The sequence below is a fragment of the Rousettus aegyptiacus genome, unplaced genomic scaffold (genome assembly GCF_014176215.1).
Source record: "Rousettus aegyptiacus isolate mRouAeg1 unplaced genomic scaffold, mRouAeg1.p scaffold_m13_p_5, whole genome shotgun sequence".
Classification (NCBI taxonomy): domain Eukaryota; kingdom Metazoa; phylum Chordata; class Mammalia; order Chiroptera; family Pteropodidae; genus Rousettus; species Rousettus aegyptiacus.
Genome location: NW_023416308.1, coordinates 36163702 through 36183401, shown reverse-complemented (window position 1 = coordinate 36183401; position 19700 = coordinate 36163702). Strand labels below are relative to the sequence as shown.

General features: G+C 35.8%; 1 protein-coding gene across 2 annotated transcripts in view; it reads right to left on the bottom strand.

The window, feature by feature from the left end:
* Positions 1–1603: 1603 nt before the first annotated feature.
* ARHGEF12 (Rho guanine nucleotide exchange factor 12) overlaps positions 1604–19700 on the bottom strand; it is a 130451-nt gene continuing 112354 nt past the window's right edge. For both annotated transcript variants that reach the window (XM_036221728.1, XM_036221729.1), the window contains 11 exons: positions 19115–19192; positions 17954–18029; positions 13217–13384; positions 12339–12426; positions 11747–11833; positions 11537–11613; positions 11010–11243; positions 8311–8781; positions 7202–7518; positions 6080–6149; positions 1604–5536 (listed from right to left, as the gene is read on the bottom strand). In XM_036221728.1, coding sequence (XP_036077621.1) covers positions 5526–5536; positions 6080–6149; positions 7202–7518; positions 8311–8781; positions 11010–11243; positions 11537–11613; positions 11747–11833; positions 12339–12426; positions 13217–13384; positions 17954–18029; positions 19115–19192 — 1677 coding nt within the window. In that variant the 3' untranslated portion in view covers positions 1604–5525. The remainder of the gene's footprint in view (positions 5537–6079; positions 6150–7201; positions 7519–8310; positions 8782–11009; positions 11244–11536; positions 11614–11746; positions 11834–12338; positions 12427–13216; positions 13385–17953; positions 18030–19114; positions 19193–19700) is intronic.

Here is a 19700-nt window from a genome sequence, read left to right as displayed (position 1 = left end):
ATAATCCATATGAACATCAGCTCCTCCATGAAGTACCCAATAATCTTTAAAAATGCAAAACAGTTCTGAGATCAAAGACTGAGAACTCATGCACTATCATACTACCTGACTTTAATATTTAAAATAAAATGCAGAAAAAATTTTCTCTGTACAGATACTTATCCGAAATTTTTTAAAAAAGATTACCAAGATGTACCCTAACTATTGTTATTGATCAGAAAGTGTTCAGCAGCTCCAACCTGGTGGTTACATGTAAAAAGAAAGGGATCCCCTGAAATAAAATGCTATAAGAGTACCCTTAATTATAGGTAGGTCCAAAAACGCCCTAATCAAATGAGAGGAAAAGACTACAAAAGAAAGAGAGCTCTATCTACCTTAAATGATTTCAAATCAAGGCCTCAGCTGATGCTCAGGGAATGAGATTTCTCATTAGTAATAAAACAAACATTCCCTGACAGCTAAAACTGAGGAAGTGTTTTCAATTAGTAACGAGAATTATAATTGACACTACTGAAAAAATGAGAAACATCTACATCTAGCTATTTATCTATAACATTTTATGATATTCATCATATTCAGGAGACAACAACATCAATTATAAAGCAACTTCTTCATCAGGATAGATCCTCTTATCTTTCAATTAGGTATTAACATTTGGTGAACCAGTAATTTGGGTTGGAAGAGAACAGCAAAAAGTGGAAGTAACTGTTCACATGCCAAGACAGAGTTTTACTTTCTTCATTCTTAGTAGAACATCGTCATCCAGGGGCAAGTAGGAATGCAATGGGTATTTATTTGTTCTACCAGTTATGTTTATAAACAGAAAGAGCTAAGAGTACAAACAGGTTGATTCCACAAAGTAAATTTTAATATCCTTAATTTTTAAAAGGTTAAACTCAAAGATCACATAAAATATCATGCATTTTATTACGCTTATTAGATCTATCAGCCAAATGTGCCCCTGAATGACTGAAAACTAAATTATTTTCCCAAGAATAAGTCAAATTACACCTCTCTGTCAAAACCAACACACAAAAAGCCCAAAATTCACTGAGTCTTCTGAGATGAAATGAAATCCATTAAAGCACAGAAATGTTGGTACCTTAGGAAGTCCAGCACTGGGAATATGAGTGGTAATAAAGACATCATATTTTCATTTAGGGTAGCATTAAACTAAAGTTATCTTCAAGTGAGCCATAAAATCTGTCCCATTAATCCCACTGAATTGTATACTTAAAAATAATTAAAATCACAAATTTTGTTATATATAATTACAATTTAAAAAAAATAATAGTATGCCAAAATCACTGAACTGTACATTTTAAATCAGTGAAATGTTTGCTATGTTAATTATATCTCAATAAAGCTGTTCAACAACAACAAAACTGTCCCAAATGATGGGGCAATCCCAGCTGCTAGTATCCTCACGAAAGTTTATACATTAGGGATCAAATGGCTAGTCTTACTAGTAAAGATGCTCTAATAAGCAGGAAGACATTTGATAGTCACTGCCAGTAAGATTAATTAAGGCCTCCTTAGCACCATTTTTTTCTAATATAACTTAGAGACAAAGCAACAAGAATACAAATAAAAAGTCATATACTTGGTTTCTTTAAGCATATTTAATATTTGAACTCTCATTTTCTATTTTCCCAGACCCCAGAAAACAAAGTTTTTAGATGACCAATATTTTGTTCCAGAAACATACAACCTTATCAGCTAATTCATAAAAGAGCTATTTCACAAAGGTACATCTGGATATAATTAGAGCAATAAACTATGATCAGTAAAAATACATGATTGTTAATAAAGTTTTTTGAAGATAGTTCCAGATTTTTAAAAAGTAATTTCTGTTAAAGAGTATATGATTGCATGGTGAACAAGGAAAATAAAATATTCTAGTAGAAAGAGACTTATTAAAAATAACCAACAGTGTGCATATTAGTTTTTTTTTGGAGCACTTCTGCTTAGTCACTGATACCTGGAAATGGCGGACAGAAATTTTTCTTCCTACGAATTTATTGTCAAAAAATATCAGTACCAGTGGGGAAAGCATAAGGAATGAATCAAAGGAACTCTTTTCTTGAGGAAAGAACAATTTTGTAGATCACTCTGAAAAAGGGTAGATAAGTCAGGAAAAAACATGATTTATTAAACAAAAATTCTAATACTAGGGGGAAAAAAATAGCCCACAGAAACATGACTGGAAGCTCCTCATAACTGTCTATTCTGAGGTCCTCTGTAGTACATTCTCAGTGGTGCCTTCTGTGACATACAGGGAAGAAAACATTGACCAAAGTTCTAGTAGCTCAAAATAAAACCATATACCACCTTGAGAGAAGATAGCTTCCATTGTAAAATACAGAAGCTCCATTGTAATATATCAAATTTACCAACATCAAAAAGAAAAGTATACAAATAAAAGATAACCTAGAACGCATATTATTTTCTTTACCTTCTAATAAGGAAAAAATGGACTTTTTTCCTCTTTCATATCAGCTCCCTCCTTCTCCTCCTAAAATAAACAATACTTTAAAAAGGGATTCATCCTTTCTAAGTTGTCAGAAGTTGTTCCAGGGAAAAAAAGCCCAAAACTGATGAAATATACCTCCCAGGCAGTATAATGTAGTAAAATGGCTACAGTTTATATTCTAAAAGCCAAGATAACTCAAGAAGTCAAACTTAGCTGATTTTAAAGTATGTAAAATATGTAGCTTCTAGGGCAGTAATCAATATTTTAAATTATAGCACTTGGAGTGCTTACTGATTTGCCTTGGTTAACTGTTGTCTGAAAAGGAAGGTAACACTCCAAATGTAATTTGCTGCTTAACAGCAAAGAAGCCATTAGGCCCACAGGAAAGAACACTGGGTCAAAGTAGGTCATTTCAATAGCTACGCCCCAGCTCTTCTGTTCTGAGAAAGTTGCTTTGTCCGTATGAAAGTAGATTCCAACTTCGAGTCACGTAACTTTGATGGTAACCAGTTCCACTTAAGGACAGGATGAATATCTAATTCCATCTTCCTGTAGGGCAGATGTAGTATCAAAGTAAAATGGATGTAATTTAATGGCCAAAATAAAATGGAAAGTGTGGGAGGCCAGGCTGGGAAGGAGGAGGGAAAAAATTAAATAAGTAAGATAAAAAGAACTCTTAAAATTGTGGGATCTTTTCAGAATTAAACTTCATTTTGGGTTTTTTTTGAAAATCTAGATATGAATTTATTTGAAAGTACTAGAACTACAGTCAAAGTATTTTTCCAGTTAGCCCTGTTCTTGTTCCAAGGAGAGGTTAAATTGCAGGAAAAGAAAAGCCAGTAGTTGCTAAGGATAAGATGCTGGCTGAGCTAGAAGAGAAACCAAAACTTTGCTAACCTACAAAGCTTCTTAAATGAGTGCTAGAAAATTGTGTAATTTCCCTGTAGTGTCTGAAGTTTAGATGAAAGTTCTATTTATATTTCCCTTTCTATTGACTAACTGTTCACTGATGTCATGGATTAGCGTCAAGTGGCTACATGAAACCCTATTAGTTGAGAGTGTGACTACATTATTTCCAGCAGCACAATATAACCATTGGTTTCTCCTTGCTCCTCTTATACGAAAAGTTCAAATTCCATTTATATATTAGCTTCTGCTTCTAAAATTTTTAATCTTGTTCTGATTTAATTTATACTGGGCCTACAACCCAAAATATAATTCTAATTTATAGATGAAGTCCAACAATCCAAGTTGGTTGGTCTACTTAAAAAATAGATCAGTTTTGAAGACAGAAACAGGAATCCGGATATAGATGAGTTTGTTAAGTTGTAGTGGTGTTTATAATAGTAACTAAAAATCCTTATCATTTGTGATGAGTGTGTGTATATATACTGAACTGCAGAGAAGAATAAAACTACATCCTGAGTACCCAGAGTTCAGAGGGCACTACTGAAAGATAACGGCAGTAGATGAATACCTTGCATATTAACAGAGTTTTAAGATTAGACAAATGATTTAGTTAGTAGGCAAAACTATTCCAGAACATATATACCCGATGCATTAGAAAACCACAGAAAACCAATACAACTGAAGGAGTTCTCAAGTTACAAATTCTGAAACATTTATCCTCTGTAGGGTGCTGCCAACACTACCATTCATTCTAGAGCAGGCAGTTACCAATACCTTGCCTGCAGTGTCCAGTGTATGTTCTGGTCTGCAATTTTTAAGGTCAGGCACCAGTGTGGAAAAAGTCCCAGCAGTGAAGTCAGAGGACGTGCTTCTGGAGCTGGTCTGAGCAGCTCTGCCTTCTCCATCACATCTTTCTCCACTCCACTCTTGGCTCTCCTTTCAACTCAAAGAGCCCTTTGGCACCATCAGTGCAAAAATTAGAGTCAAACCTCCAGGTACTAAAATTGTACTGGCCTTGTAATCAGCAGTACCCGTGGCTAATGATAGCCATTGTTCAACTCAGTAGTGATTCTTTTAGATAACCTTCCCAAACTCTTTTATCCAATCCCATCCACTATTCCTCAACAACCACCACCCCTGCCACCATCTGAAGCATCTCCATTTGTATTTTTTTAATTCCTGCTCAATCTGCAGGAATAATTTTACACAAGTGCCAAAGTCTAATGTATAATTATAAAAATGAAATGATACTAAGAATAACAAATTTATAGTCAAGAAAATAAAATTTGCTTTCCTTCCCTCCCAAATCCCGACCCTTAAAAGAAAAGAAGACAACAAAAGAAAACACACCATTGCAAGTGCCTGCTATTTAGTACATCGAGGATTCCTGTTAATTGGTGGTTGATCCCAGCTAGAGAAGAGGTGCTTGCCTCAGATAGGAGGAAGCCCGCCTACTCTATGTTTACCTGGGTAGTATGCAGCTCAAGCCCTCTGCACATAGGAGCCACAGGCATACTATGCGTTTGGGGTGACCATCAGAGAAACAGCATAATGGACAGCAGAGGGCATGGGATACAGTTAAGTGAAAGCTAGATGCTTCCCTCTCCCCTTCTTACTACCTTCTCTTCTTTACTTCTCTACTCAACCTCCTAATACCCCATTCGGAACTCTTTGCTGCAGGAGAAATTGATCCTTGGGTGTACTAAATACAAAGGGCTAAAAACTCTTACTACTCAATTAAAATAAAACATGGCAAAATAAAAATTAAAATGTGCTTTCAAATATGGAATGAAGTCAAATAAATACATCTGATTTTTTTTTCCCTTGTGTCTAAGTAAATTTTCATATTCTAAACCCAAAGCTCTATACATTTGGTTTTTGTTCTGAATCAAGATGAATTTCTGATACTGAGGAGAGCAGAGTGAGAGAATGGATAATCTCTCACCGACAGACTAGTGCAGCTGCCAGACTGTGAAGAACCAGTTTTGCTCTGGGTCCCCTGGGACATAGCTAAGTCCAGGGGCTTCACAGGCAGATCCTCTGTCACACGCTCTCTCTTCATCCACACTGGAGCCAGGATGTGCTGATATAAAGCCGATGCTCAAAATCCAACAACATTCAGTCACCTCCAGGACACAGAGCTCTAACTCTTATCTGGGAAGAATAAAGATATGCAGGAATCAAATTAAGAAGAACAAATTAACATTTAAAGAATACCTATGAAATCTGTGGGCATGGTTATATCTTTGTTTCTGGATCAGAACAGCCTTATCCAAGAGTCTATAAGCAAATGGATACAAATTGTTGCACTGAATACAAATCCACTTGCAGTTACAGTGAGACTCAAAAGTACAGCAAGGCCTGAGGAGGACCAAGCCTCCACCAATACAAAGTCACAGCAACATCAACAATCACATAGGGAATCTAGGATTTACCAGGCTTACCACCAATCTGCCTTCTGCTTTGCAAAGGTTAAGAAGACAGAGAAGACGAGGTGTCATGGGAACTGACAATCACAGTTCCTCTTAAAAAAGAGCCAAGTCAACAGACAATAATCTCTGCTTGATATATGATATTTAAAAAGTTTTTTAAAGATAGAAAAGAAAAGTAATCTCATAAGATTTCCACTTTAAAGAATAAGAAATTGTTTCATCAATGTACTTGTTCAGGCAGGATGATTCCACAACTTTCGCATACCTGAGTGCTTGTCTGCGAGGGCTGATTCAGTCAGCCTTTGGCAAAGATTAGTGTAACTTTCCTCCACTTTCTGTAAAATAAAACCCACATGTTTTTCAGTTGAATTTTTTTTTTTTGAAAATAGGAAAGGATTTTTATATTACAGGTATTCTTCCAAATTTCAACGTAAACATCATTAAAATTTTGTCAATAGGGCAAAAGGTAAATTTCTTTCCCTTTACCTGTTTCTGCCTTGAACAAATAACTTACAACTTTCTCATATAAAAAGAAAATAAAGCAGACGACAACCAGTAAAGGTGATTCTCCCAGCCTCAGGAGTTACCCTGAAAATGATCCCACATTTGGCATGAACTATATTAGAGCCAACCTGTCCACAACGGCCTTTTAGATATCTCATAGCCATATATAATCATATAAAGGGAAAAACTTATCATATGAAGTTAAAAGAAAAACTAACAGAGACCAGCCTTTAGCTAAAAGGCTAAGGAAGCCTTTTAACACTATCTGTAAAGCCTCCAACTGAATGATGTCATAATGGGCTCTAGCAACTGTATCCACTGATGGCAAAATTTAAAATAAAGGCTTTTTCTCAGAAACCATCAAGTCAGTTTTGAAACAGAGGCTAGTATAGTGACATCTTCAATTACCAACTTACAAAAACCCCATTCACGCCCAGGTTTTTAGATTACGGGAGCCACTGGAGCCAATTTCCATCTTCATAACATCTGTGAAACTACCAATATCACCCAATAATTAACAGGTAATTAATAGGTTATAGCACTTTCCAGCCTGGATTCATAACTACATAAACCCCACCTCTCAGCTACTGCACACATCTTCACTTTGTGGACAGTCAATCGTACCAAATATATTTAGGTTCTTAAACTTAGAAACCCATACAAACACAATTTATAGAGCTACAACTTTTTCTATTCATGTGATTTATAACCAGATAAACAATGCTAATCCCAGCTTTTTATCCAGACCTTTTCACGGATAATGGTCAAAGAAAACATAAATTTAGAACCTGAACGAGTTTATTGATTTCAAACATTCTATACATCCTCTTTGTTAAATGTTTTTCACTTAACCAAGTCCTAAGGATGCTAAAATCTGAGGTACCTTTAAGTGTTCAAGATCAGCCTCTATCTTACGAATGCACTCCATGATCTGGCTTTCTGAATCTGCACAAGTGGAGGCACTCTGGATCTCAAAACAGGAATCCTCCATAGCTCCCCAACGCTGCTGAACCAGGAATTCTGGGGTGAATGGCGAAACAGCCCCATCAGAATGAGCATCCTGGGGAGAATGCTGCTGGTGGTGGGAAGAGTCCATAGAAGGGAGGCCTGCCATGGGTTGCAGAGGAAGCGAAGAAGCAACCTCCTCATCTGTGCAGCTTTCCTGCACTGTTTCATAGCCATCAAGGATCAAATAGTTTCCTATTGATAGAGACAGATTAGTTTGATGACATTAGTATTGCTATTAGCACATCAGAACAGAGAGACGGGGTGATATGCTGACAACTTTAAAAGCTATTAAAGAGTGGTTAAAACAATTAATTCCCAAATTCTCAAGCTTAGTTTTAAGTTTATCAGAATTTTCTCACTTCAGATTTAAATTAAATTTAACAAACTTTCACAGCAATTTCTGAAAATTTTCATATTAGCATTTTAAAAGTTAAAAGCTGAAAACTACAAAGTCTCCATATGATCTTGCCTGCCTAATCTTCTGTCTAATCTTCTACCACTTCTCCCTTACCCCGTACTCTTTAACCACAAAGAGCTTGCTCTTGCCTCATAGCCTATACACTATTCTTCTCAGTCACAACTCTCCCTCCAGATACACCCACATACCTTCTTCCCTTGGGTCTCTGCTCAAATACTACCTCAGCAGAGTCCCTTTTCCCTGATCACCCTGTCTGTCCCCATTACGCTCTGTTGCCCCTTAGTCTGACTTATTTTTCCTAATATTTCTTCCTATCTGACATCTATTGTTGACTTATTTACCATTACTCTTTCCCCTACTACCACTTAAGCTTCATGAGTATAGTTGATTTTAGTGTTTGTTTATTCAATGCTATAGGGGTTGGAGTCTGACACAGATTCGATAATTATTTAGTGCATCAAAGAATAAATGCTACACACACATACCTGGCAAACCCAAACGACATCGATTTTAGCACACAGGACAGTTAACAATCAAAATCAAAGTTTAAATGTGAAACAACTTGCCTGAGATACATAAATTAACATCTTTCTCTTCCTTTGTACCTGTTCCATAACCTTCTGATGGATTATCATCATTATGTGCTTCACGGGCATCAAAAAAGTGCTCTCCACTCTCATCAAGACCTCCATCTGGTTCTGCAGGAGGAATCTCTGGGGTCATAATCATGTGGTCCATTGCTAAAATGTTACTTGCATTACTATCTTGGAATGCCACTACCACTGCACTCCGTGAAGCATAAGATTCAGTTGAAGTCCGTGAATTGTAGCAAGCTGAAATGACACCAGCTCCAGTTCTAAAGGGCATCTGTCCTTCACCAGAATGATAGGCCTTAATATTTTCAAAATTCTGGGTTCCAATATCTGTCTGTTCCCCTGGGGAGGCTGTCCTGTATCTTGAGAAATGTGGCCAGTCTTCCTGAGTGTTCTTCTCAGTCAAACTCAGCCTTTGTACCAGCAACTGCTTCAACAAACTCACTAAAAGATTTAAGAAGGAGAGGGGGAAAAGCACAATTCACAACTATAAGCTCAGACTCCACAAATTAAATTAGTTAGTGAAATTATCAATTATCTCTAAAAATAAGTAACTGTTTAGAAACGAAGTCAAAAAATTAATTTCATACATTTTTGCCTTGTTTGAAAAATGAAATAAAGCACCATCTGGAGATGACTTAAGATTAAACTGGACTTGAAAAGATCTAGGTGCTCTTAATTGGGAGGTATCCTTACTCAGAACTGCAAAATAACCAATACCATGTCTTCCTCTATTTCCCCTTTCAATAATTGAAATAATACACACAAGGTATTTCTTAAAAGGATGTTGAAAAACTGTGTTAAACTAGACAAAAAACACCCAAACACACAGAAACCCTAAAAGTTTTATTTTTCCAGAAGCAGATACTATATACAGGCATTATTTTTTCTAATTTTATTAGACACACAGAACATTTATTTTATCATTTATAATAATCTAAAGTATCTCCTTAAATGGTGAAGAAGAAAATAAACTTCCTTGTAATAGAATTTAATTCTAATGCTTTGGTAGCATGTGTTAACATCAAAAGATAAGTAAATGTTAAGTTTTTAAAAAATGACCTTACTTCTGGCACAACCTCCCTAGGTTGTTAAAAATAGAACCAATTTAATTCTGAATGGGTAAGTATATGCTGTGAGTCACTCACACAATGACAGAGTTACTGGGACAAGGTTAGTTAAACCATCAGAAGTCTTAATTGTACTTAAAAATGCCTATATTGTATACTGGAAACCACTATAATAGTGAATGTTAACTGTAATTAAAAAATAAAACAAATTAAAAAAAATTAATATGACTGTTAATTTAGGAGAAACTAGAATTAATTAGGTTTTAAAGAACTTGACCAATTCTTTACTTTCAACTCTGACTTAATTTCTATCTTCTGTTTCTTCACACAGATCAGTTTTTGACCCTCTTTCTGCTTTACATTCACTTCTTGAGAGATGCTCTGAATTCTTATGGCTTCAACACTCAAAGCCATCTCTCTCCTTAACCTCTCTCCGAAGTTCTAGTCTCAAACCCCAACTTCCTGCTCATCATTTCCTCTTAAATGGCTGGCCATTCATTATCTTTAGCTCAACATGTTTTAAAATTAAGCCAATTATCTCTGAAATAAATGAAAGAAAAAAAGTATGGCAGTGGTGGTCCGTTCTGACTTTTATTTCTGACAAGAATATTGAAATTATCTCTATAAATATTCCCTTTCCTTTGCCATCCAAAAAGTCAATCGGTTTAAGTATTTATTGAGTTCTCACTTCATGTTTATTCCTGGCACCATTCTGATCCAAACCCTTTTAGCCTCGAGCCCAGACTACTATAATAGCTTAATAGTAACTGCACTACTATAAACTGCTTTCCATTCAAATCCTTTCATAGCTCTCAAATTTTTTTTCATTAGTCATAACCTAGCTTAAAAACTTCTAACAATCCTCTATAGCTAGAGCAACCGTTTTCAGCCTTTTCCCTGTTATACACTCCCATTTTTAACAGTGATTATCAACCAGTGGAGGGTTAGAGGGAGTAGCAAAAAGAGAGGCAAGGACCACCCACTCTCATATGCACATGTACTCATGTCTGTGTGTCCGTGTCAGAGAAGGATGGGCACTAGTGGAGAATACTACAATTTCCACAAGAATATTAGAAGAATAATTTATAGTTTGAAAAAGGCTTTGAAACAGTATGATGTACCATCTTAAAAGTTCAGAGGACTCAATCTGATATCCACAGCAGCTGGGCTCAGCAACACATCTGCTACCCTTCCAACCGTATCTCCCACGACAGTTGTAACTTACATGGTCTACAACAGGTTAACTAGTCTATGTACTGCTCTCTGAACACCCACAGAGTTTTCTACCATTATTCTTGTGTGAATGACTTCTATTATTCTAAATATCTATTAGACACCCATTCTTCAAGGCAGTAATCACATCTGTTTTCTGATGCCTCCATTCTCTCATCACCCCAAAGATGTCACTTTTGACATACCTGTATTGCCTGTTAACTTAAAAAAGCGGGTGAAGTTTTTATCATCTTTCCAACTGAATTGTAAAATTCTTGCAGGGAAAAGTCACAGTTTATACTTCTTTGGACTCACCCTAAGTGACTCATAGTACATTACACAACTCTGGTACTTAATAAATATCAATATTAACTTATGAATAAAACTTACAATTCCTTAATGCATCCAGTGCCCAGCGTTCTTCTGAGACAGGCAAATGTGGATCTGGAATTGTGATTCGACAATTTACTCCAACTTCCTTTAGAGTCCCATCTGCATGTTGTTCCTTTTCAAACTGTCTCTCAGCCATGAAGAGATCATCTACTTCTGATTTCCCAGAGGTTCCCAGTGAATGAGACTGAGGTTTTGATGATATTAAGGGAGACTCTAATCCCAAATCTCTGTCTGTTTAACAGAAGAGAAAAAGGTAGAATATATCTTAAACAAAACTTTTGCCTTTTAACATGTTCAGGAAATACTTGGAAAAAATAACAACATGAACTAAATATATTGCCTATCAAGTAAAATACACACTTAGAGCAGTGTTATTATGGGACACTGAAAGCTCAAGAGTGAAATTTGTTAAAATGAATAGCTGATGCCAGAACCTGCATATACCAAGAGTTAAAGTTCCTCTGCATTTTGATAAATAACATATAGACTAAATTCTTCCAGGTAAACTTAACAGATCAGTTTACCTGGACTCTGCAGACCAGTGACTGAAATGTCATGATGTTCCACTTTTAACTTTGGACTTTCTTCATCATTGTCTCCTCTATGGAAGAAAGAAAACAATCTTTTAACTTCATGAGGTACCTAAATATTGTTGCAACAAAATTTAAGAATTACCCATTCCCTTTCCGACCAAAAACAAAGTCAGTTCTCCTACAAGGCAAAGGCATACTCACTCGCAAGGTGGTGACTGTGGCAATGGAATTGGCTTTGTGGATTGCTCCTTCACTGATGCAGCCATCCGGCAGATTAGGTCCTGCCAACTGTGGAATTTTGAAAAGAATCCAAAATATAAAAAGGAAAAGAAAAAGAAATGTCCTTTAAATACACCGAGAAACCAAAAGTAAAAACAACATAAAACAAACAAACCAGAAACCAAAACAAATAAAACCAACAAACAAAAACTCTGCTTTCTAGAGAATATCTTTATTTTGGTAACAACTATTAAGTAAGATTATAAAAACTCCATATGTTAAAAAAAAAACCTAATAACATAATCGATACACTACTACCCATTAAAAAACTTCACTTGACCCTTCTGGAACCTTTTCTTTAGAAAAGATACTTTTAATAGAATAGAATCAAAATAAAACATCAATTTAAAAAGTAAAAAGTTCTTAGAAGAACATATCTAAAAGAATATAGAGGAAATGCTTTGTATATACTTTTCAGTCTTGTTATGGAAAAAAAAAGGAGTTACGAAAGATTATATTCAGGATATTAAAAATATTAGAACAAGGTCAAATATTAGCTATATCTAATACATACACAGTTTTTTCAGAAACTGTTTGTGCCACCAGTTCATAAATTTGGGCTCCATTGTCTGACATGGAGATGACAAATAAAGCTTTGTTATCTGGGAAAAAAAAGAGAAAAATTACTCTCACAATGCAACCTACAGAGGTCATTTCCACGCTGCTGGTATTCTTCCACATCTTTATGTAAAGGTTACATGTGTTCACTTTGTAAACATGTGTTCATATAAAATTCACCAAGCTATCCACTTAAAATTTGTGCAAAATATTGTATATTATTATACTTTATTTATTATACTTCAATAAAACAAAGATTAGAAAAGTACTGATTTCACAGTAATTTATTAGAAACAAAAGTTGTCAGTAGGTGTTAGATAAAAGAGTTCATAAATTTATCCTGCCATCATGGAACTAGTGAGTTTTAAAAGGGATTTCATTGTTAGTACAGCTAATATATAATTTGCTAATTTAAACTGGTTTCAAAAACACAAACTACATCCATCTCTTCAGTTTTTGCTTTTGTTTTTTTTTTACCAAATCAAGAAACATAAAACTCTAATGAAATTCTTTTCACCGGGATTACCCCCAACTCAGTATTTTCATTGGTATCTATCACTGAGTTGAATATGGAATAAAGACTGAAATAATATGCAGAAAATTTTCAAATGCAAGAAATTAGAGAGTCTAAGCATCCAAATTTTGGAATATAAACTCTTCATTCACTTTCTAAGCAGTAAATAAATTTCTTTTAATTTCTATAAGAATATTAAAAGAACAAAACTTTATCCCAGTTATGCTACATAAATGACACTGAAAATCTTAGGCAAGTTTACAATGAATCTGAAGGTTAGCATCATTGTATGTTAGCAGTATGTTAGCAGACATACTTGCCTGTTGCCACCTGTCGAACCAACACTGTATTCAACTTAATGACAGGGCTAAATGTGTGTTTGCTATCAGCTGAGGATGCCAGAATCTTACTATGACATCTTAACACCAGTCTATCATCCTGCTTTTGTAACAATACAAGAATGTCTTCCAGCAGCAGTGTGTATAAATCTAGAAATAAAAATATAGGAAAGATGATTAGTACAGAAATTGAAATGTGCTTTATTAACTTTATAACAATGAAAAAGAGAAAATGTCTAAATTACTATTAAGTCTAGTAAATTTTAAAAATTAGGGAGTTCTCCTCCTACAACCACATTACAATTACAAATAAATTATAAATCAATCAACCTGGTGACACACCTGCACACTAGCTGAACAAAAGTCCTAAATCTAAAGATATACAGAAAAAGCCAATTTAAGACTGCGAGAAGGTAGGTACGAGCTGGGCCCACACCCATGTGTGGTGGTTGAGAATTTGGAGAGATATCTCGATTACAAAGGTACCCTGAGCAGTGATGGGTTCCTGCCCCAAAATAGGATCCCCAGCCCAGAGCACCAGTACTGAGAAGAGGAATCCCCACAACATCTGGCCATGAATATCAGCAGGGATTCTGTTTGTCTGGGTGAGATAGAAGGCACCTGGAAACTCAAAGCGTGTTCATAATGGTCCATGCACTCCCAGGAATTCACCCTGGCTCCAGAAGATGGCAGCATGGGAGGAGGCATCAGAGACATATAGGTAGAGACTGAATTATGTGGTTTCAGAAAGAGGGCTGGAGGGACAAAATCCACTGTCTCTGTGATTAGCTCATCTCCAAACATGCCGACATCTGAATTTGATTTAACCCAATGAATATCACTTGTTCCAGTTAAGTGACTTGATGAGATCCAACCCACATAATTTGCTTACTGCCAGAAACTGTTTTGGACGGCTGGATTGGCCCACAAGGCAATCTCTTTTGGACAACGTTTGGGGGTTCATGGACCCAGCGGGGTGGCAGCTGACCTCAGTGGGCTCTGACCCTTTTGCTGAGTGGCCCTAGGCTCCACAGTAGCACAAAATCTACATTACTCTGGTAAGCACCACTTGCCACACGGCGCTGACTCCTTGAGCCCTTGCGTCGCCCAACTTAGATACCTCCAGAGGTTTATTCAGTGGCTGAGACTTACAGGCAGCTGGCAGGTGGAGGCAAGCCATCATTTTGATGAGCTGCCTCAGCACCAGTACTGGTGGCAACTAGCCTCAGTTCTCAGTGTGGCCTCTCCTATATGCCTCTAGTTCCAGCACAGGTAATAACCAACTGCGATCACTTTGTAGCCTCTACCGGGTATCCTCCGCCAGTCATAGGCAGTGACTGACTTTCGCCAGCATGGGAGCCCCTACTAAGAGGCCCCAGAATGAACACACTAAGTGATTGGCTTCAGACCACAACAGAGCACCACCTGATAAACTGCATAAATGGGACACCCAAAGGGTGGCCTCAGCAGGCACTAGGGCAAATCTCGCTTAGTGGGGCGAGTCCTCTCACAGCAGCTAGTACCCTATGGTCCTTGTCAATCCTCAAAGCCAGTCAGCCTGAGAGTCAGTCCCATCCACTGATGTTCCAATAGCTCAACTCAACAGGAGGGCACATACAACCTATACAAGGGACACTCCTGGAGCACCGGGCTCAGGTGATGAGGGAGGCTGTGCCACTGGACCCCACAGAACGCCTACTGCCAAGACTGGGAGACATAGGAGATCTACATAGAAACAAACAGAGAGAGGCATCCAAAATGAGATAAAGAAACATGTCCCTGATGAAAGAACAGGATCAAATTCCAGAAAAGGAACTGAATGAAATGGAGGCAAGAAACCTACCAGATACAGAATTCAAAACACTAGTAATAAGGATGCTCAAGAAACTTAGTGAGAATTTCAACAAAGATATAGTAAGCATTAAAAAAAAAAAAAAAGGATGGAGAAATCACAAAAAAGAACCAATTGGAAATGAGGAATGTAATAACTAAAATGAAGAACACATGAGAAGGAATCAACAGCAGATTAGACAAAGCAGAGAACTGAATCACCATTTGGCAGACAAGGTAACAGAAAACACCCAATCAGAACAGCAAAAGCAAACAAACGAACAACTGAAAGACAGTTTAAGGGACCTCTGTGACAAAACCAAGTGTAAGGACATTCATATCACAGAGGTTCCAGAAGGAGAAGAGAGAGGGAGAGGGATTGAGAACCTATTTGAAGAAATAATGAATGAAAACTTCCCTAACCTGGCAAAGGAAATACACGTACAAGTCCAGGAAGCACAGAGAGCCCCAAACAAGATGAACCCAAAGAGGCTCACACCAAGACCTCAAAATTAAAATCCTAAAAGCAGCAAAAGAAAGGAAGCCAGTGGACTGAACAGATTTCTCAACAGAAACCTTGCAAGCCAGAAGGGACTGGCACAAATATTCATAGTAATGAAAAGCAAGGACTTACAACCAAGTCTATCCCAGCAAGGCTATCACTTAAAATTGAAGGAATGATCAACAGCTTCCTAGACAAAAAAAAAGCTAAAGGAGTTCATCAGCACCAAACCAGTATTATAAGAAATGTTAAAAGGACTTATTTAAGGAGAGGAAGGGCAAAAAAAGAATATAAATATGAATAATAAAATGGCAATAACTATGTACCTATCAATAATCATTTTAAATGTAAATGGATTAAATGTTCCAATCAAAAGACAGGGCTGCTGAATGGATACGAAAATGAGACCCTTATATATACTGTCAGATTGAGAGACACACATGAACTAAAAAAGATATTTCATGTGAATAGAAATGGAAAAAAAAAAAAAACTAAAGCTGGGGTAGCAATACTTACATCTGACAAAATGAAATTTAAATAAGAGACGAAGAAGGTCATTACATAATGATAAAGGGATCAATCCAACAAGAGAACATAGCCCCTGTAAACATTTATGCACCCAACATAGGAGCACCTAAATAGTAATCAAAACATCAAGGTACTGGCATAAAAAAGACACATACATCAATGGAGTAGAATAGAGAGCCCAGAAATAAACCCATGCGTATAATGTCAATTAATCTACGATGAAAGAGACAAAAATAAACAATGGGGTAAAGACAGTCTCTTCAATAAATGGTGTTGGGAAAACTGGAGAGATACATGCAAAAAAAAAATGGAACTAGACCACTTTCTTACACCATATACAAAAATAAACTCAGAATAGATTAAATATTTAAACGTAAGACCAGAAACTATAAAACTCCTGTAAGAAAACCTAGGTAGTAAACTCTCTGACATTGCTCTCAGTAATATTTTTTCTGACACATCTCCTCAGGCAAGGGAAGCAAAAGAAAAAATAAACAATGGGACCACACAAAACTACAAAGTTTTTGCTCAGCAAAGGAAACCATCAACCAAATGAAAAGATGACCTTATAAATGGGAGAAGATATTTGCCAATGATACTATGATAATGCAAATTAAAACCACAATGAGTTATCACAGCACACCTGTCAGAATGGCTATCAAGAAATAAAGAAGTAGTTTCGATGCTGAGGAAAAGAATCGGAACCCTTGGGCACTGCTGGTAAATGTACAAATTGGTGCAGCCTCAATGCAGAATGGTTTGGAAGTTTCTCAAAAAATTAAAAATATAATTACCTTATGACACAGTAATTTCACTTCTGGGTATTTATCTGAAGAAATTCAAAACAGTAATTCGAAAAACACATGCACCCCATATTCTTTTCACTGTTATTTACAATGGCAAAGATATGAAAGCAATCCAAATGGCCATCGACAGATGATTAGATAAAAGAGATGTGGTACATATATATACAGTGGAATATTACTTGGCCATTGAAAAGAATGAAATACAACAATCTGCAACAACATGGATCAACCTAGAGGGTATTAAGCTAAATGAAGTGATTCAGACAGAAAGACAAATACCATAACGTTTCAGTTATATGTGGAATCAAAAGAACAAAATAAATGAAGAAGCAAAACAAAAGACTCATTGATGCAGAGAATAAACTGCTGGTGGTCAGGTAGGAGTGGGGTTAGGGCCTGAGCGAAAAAAGTGAAGGGATTAAGAAGTACAAATTGGTAGTTACAAAATAGTCATGGGGATATAAAGTACAACATAGAGAATATAGTCAGTAATATTGTAATAACTACGTACAGTTCTAAGTGAGTACTAGACTAATGGGGGCGGTCACTTAAATTATATAGATGCCTACCATTATTCTGTACAACTTAAACTAATATTAAATAAAAACTGTAATTGAAAAAGATTTTTTTAAGCAAAAAAATGCAAAAAATTGACTTTTTGCCTTTTTAAATAATTCGTTCTTTTGTATTATACCAAAGTATCTGACAAGATATAAAAAATAATGGTTCCTCATCACAGATAGTTTTAGATATAGTAGTTAAAGAAAAACCTAGACTTTGCATGTTTTGCATTTATATCCTTCAAGTACAAGAATGATGGAGACAAACCTGAATCATGACAAAGTTTTCTGCTTTATCCCTAAAAAAATATTTAACACACTTCACATATAACAAAATCATTTAAGCATAGCTACTGTAAATGCATAAATAACACAAAGTAGCGCTGCTATCAGGTGTAACTGAAAATTATGGGTGATTATCTCTTTTTCTAAAAAATTTTCCTATTCTTTTCTTTTCTTCACTTTCCTCAACAATGACAGACATTAGACCTACCAATAGTTTTATCTCTATTCACCTTCCAAACCAATGGCCCTTCATGAATCATCTTCCTTTTTGTTAAATCCAAATTCTGCCAAAATAAAAAGAATTATACATAAATTATTTCCAAGTACTTAGTGAAATAATATTCCATAGTCTCGTTTCAAGAAATTCTTATACATTCACTATTATTATTGATATCTATCAACTACTGAAATTGGAATAAAGACCAAGTTAAAGTCGGCAGTATAGATCTAAAAAGGAAAGGTATCTTGAAAAACATTCAGGAGTAGTGTCTTCTTAATCTCGCTTTAAATAGATGATAATAGCTTATAAAAATAAAGCTGTAAACATTCAACCACTAGATTCTCAATATACCCCTTCAATTTTTTCTATAAATAACTAGATGAGGATAACGAATAGCTTATTTGTAAGAGGCCTCTAAGTTCCAGGCTCTAGTTCAAAGAAATTTCCAAAGAACAACACTTATGAAAAGTCCGGATTGTACTCAGGCTTGCTCTAAATATTGAAGACTTATTAAGAGAATCATCTTTTAGTATAAGTAGCTCTAGGAAAACTTCATTCTCTGGATAGGGCTAAGCACATTTTTGATAAGCTGTTATATATGACATAAAAATCTATTTTCACAGCCACCAAATAAATCTGTCAAAACAATCATCTAGTAAACACAGTACAAGAAAGATTTAAAATCCTAAGTAGTAACTTAATAGAAAAGCCTCAAATACTAGAAGTGACAATTAATAAATATTTTATGATCATTCCTGTGATGGTTTCAACTTTTATGCTTTAGAAGAGCTTCACAGAAAAATAATTAAGTTATCTTGTTTTTACTCAATCATCTAGAAAGTTCCCATAGGAAACAGCCTTACTCTTATTGAAACTGTAACACAATAAAATTAAACTCCATAATAAGTAATGTTCCTTAGTCACCTGCAATTTTTGTAGCAATAGTCTCAAACAAAAAGCTCCTCTAATCAAAGACTAAAATAATCTTCACACAGAAGAGACATTAAAAAGAAAGTGTAGAATCATAAATACAGGCAATCTATGAGACAAGAACTCCTTCAGGTGATGTATGTTCCCACTGAAATGTTAATTACCTGCCAGGTCTTTAGCAAATTTTATTTTTTAAATTATTATTAGACCATCTCTCACCCTGAGCTCTTCAACATTTGGATACTCTGACAACTTCAGATTGGAGGTATCAAGGCGACGCTGATAATCTTCTAAGCGCTGAAAATTAGACAGGATGGAGCCAAGGTTACTGCTTTAGATATCAATGACCTCCCTGTTCCTAAATCAAATGGACATTTTTTTAACTATATTTTATTGAGGTCTCTGCAATATTACATAAAACTGACAACTCTCTTCAAACACTCCATTCCTTTGGCTTTGAAAACAATCCTTGTTTTCATCTTACCTCTTTGGCTGCTCATTCTCAATCTTTTCAAACTCACTGGCCTCTAATTAGCTTGCATTTATTTTCTGAATATTTAAATCATGTTAATTGTACAAAATTTAGAAGGTAATTCAAGGCACACAACAAAAAGTCTCCCTCCAACTCTGTTCTTTTGTCTTCCCACCTCCAATTTTTTCTAAAGAAATACTCATTTCTTGAGTAGCCTATGAGAAAAATTCTAAGTGAACAGAATATATGTGTATGCTTGTCTTGGTACATATTGTGTGTATACAGCCTTCTACAAAAAAAATACGGTAGCATAACATATTCATATATGTATTA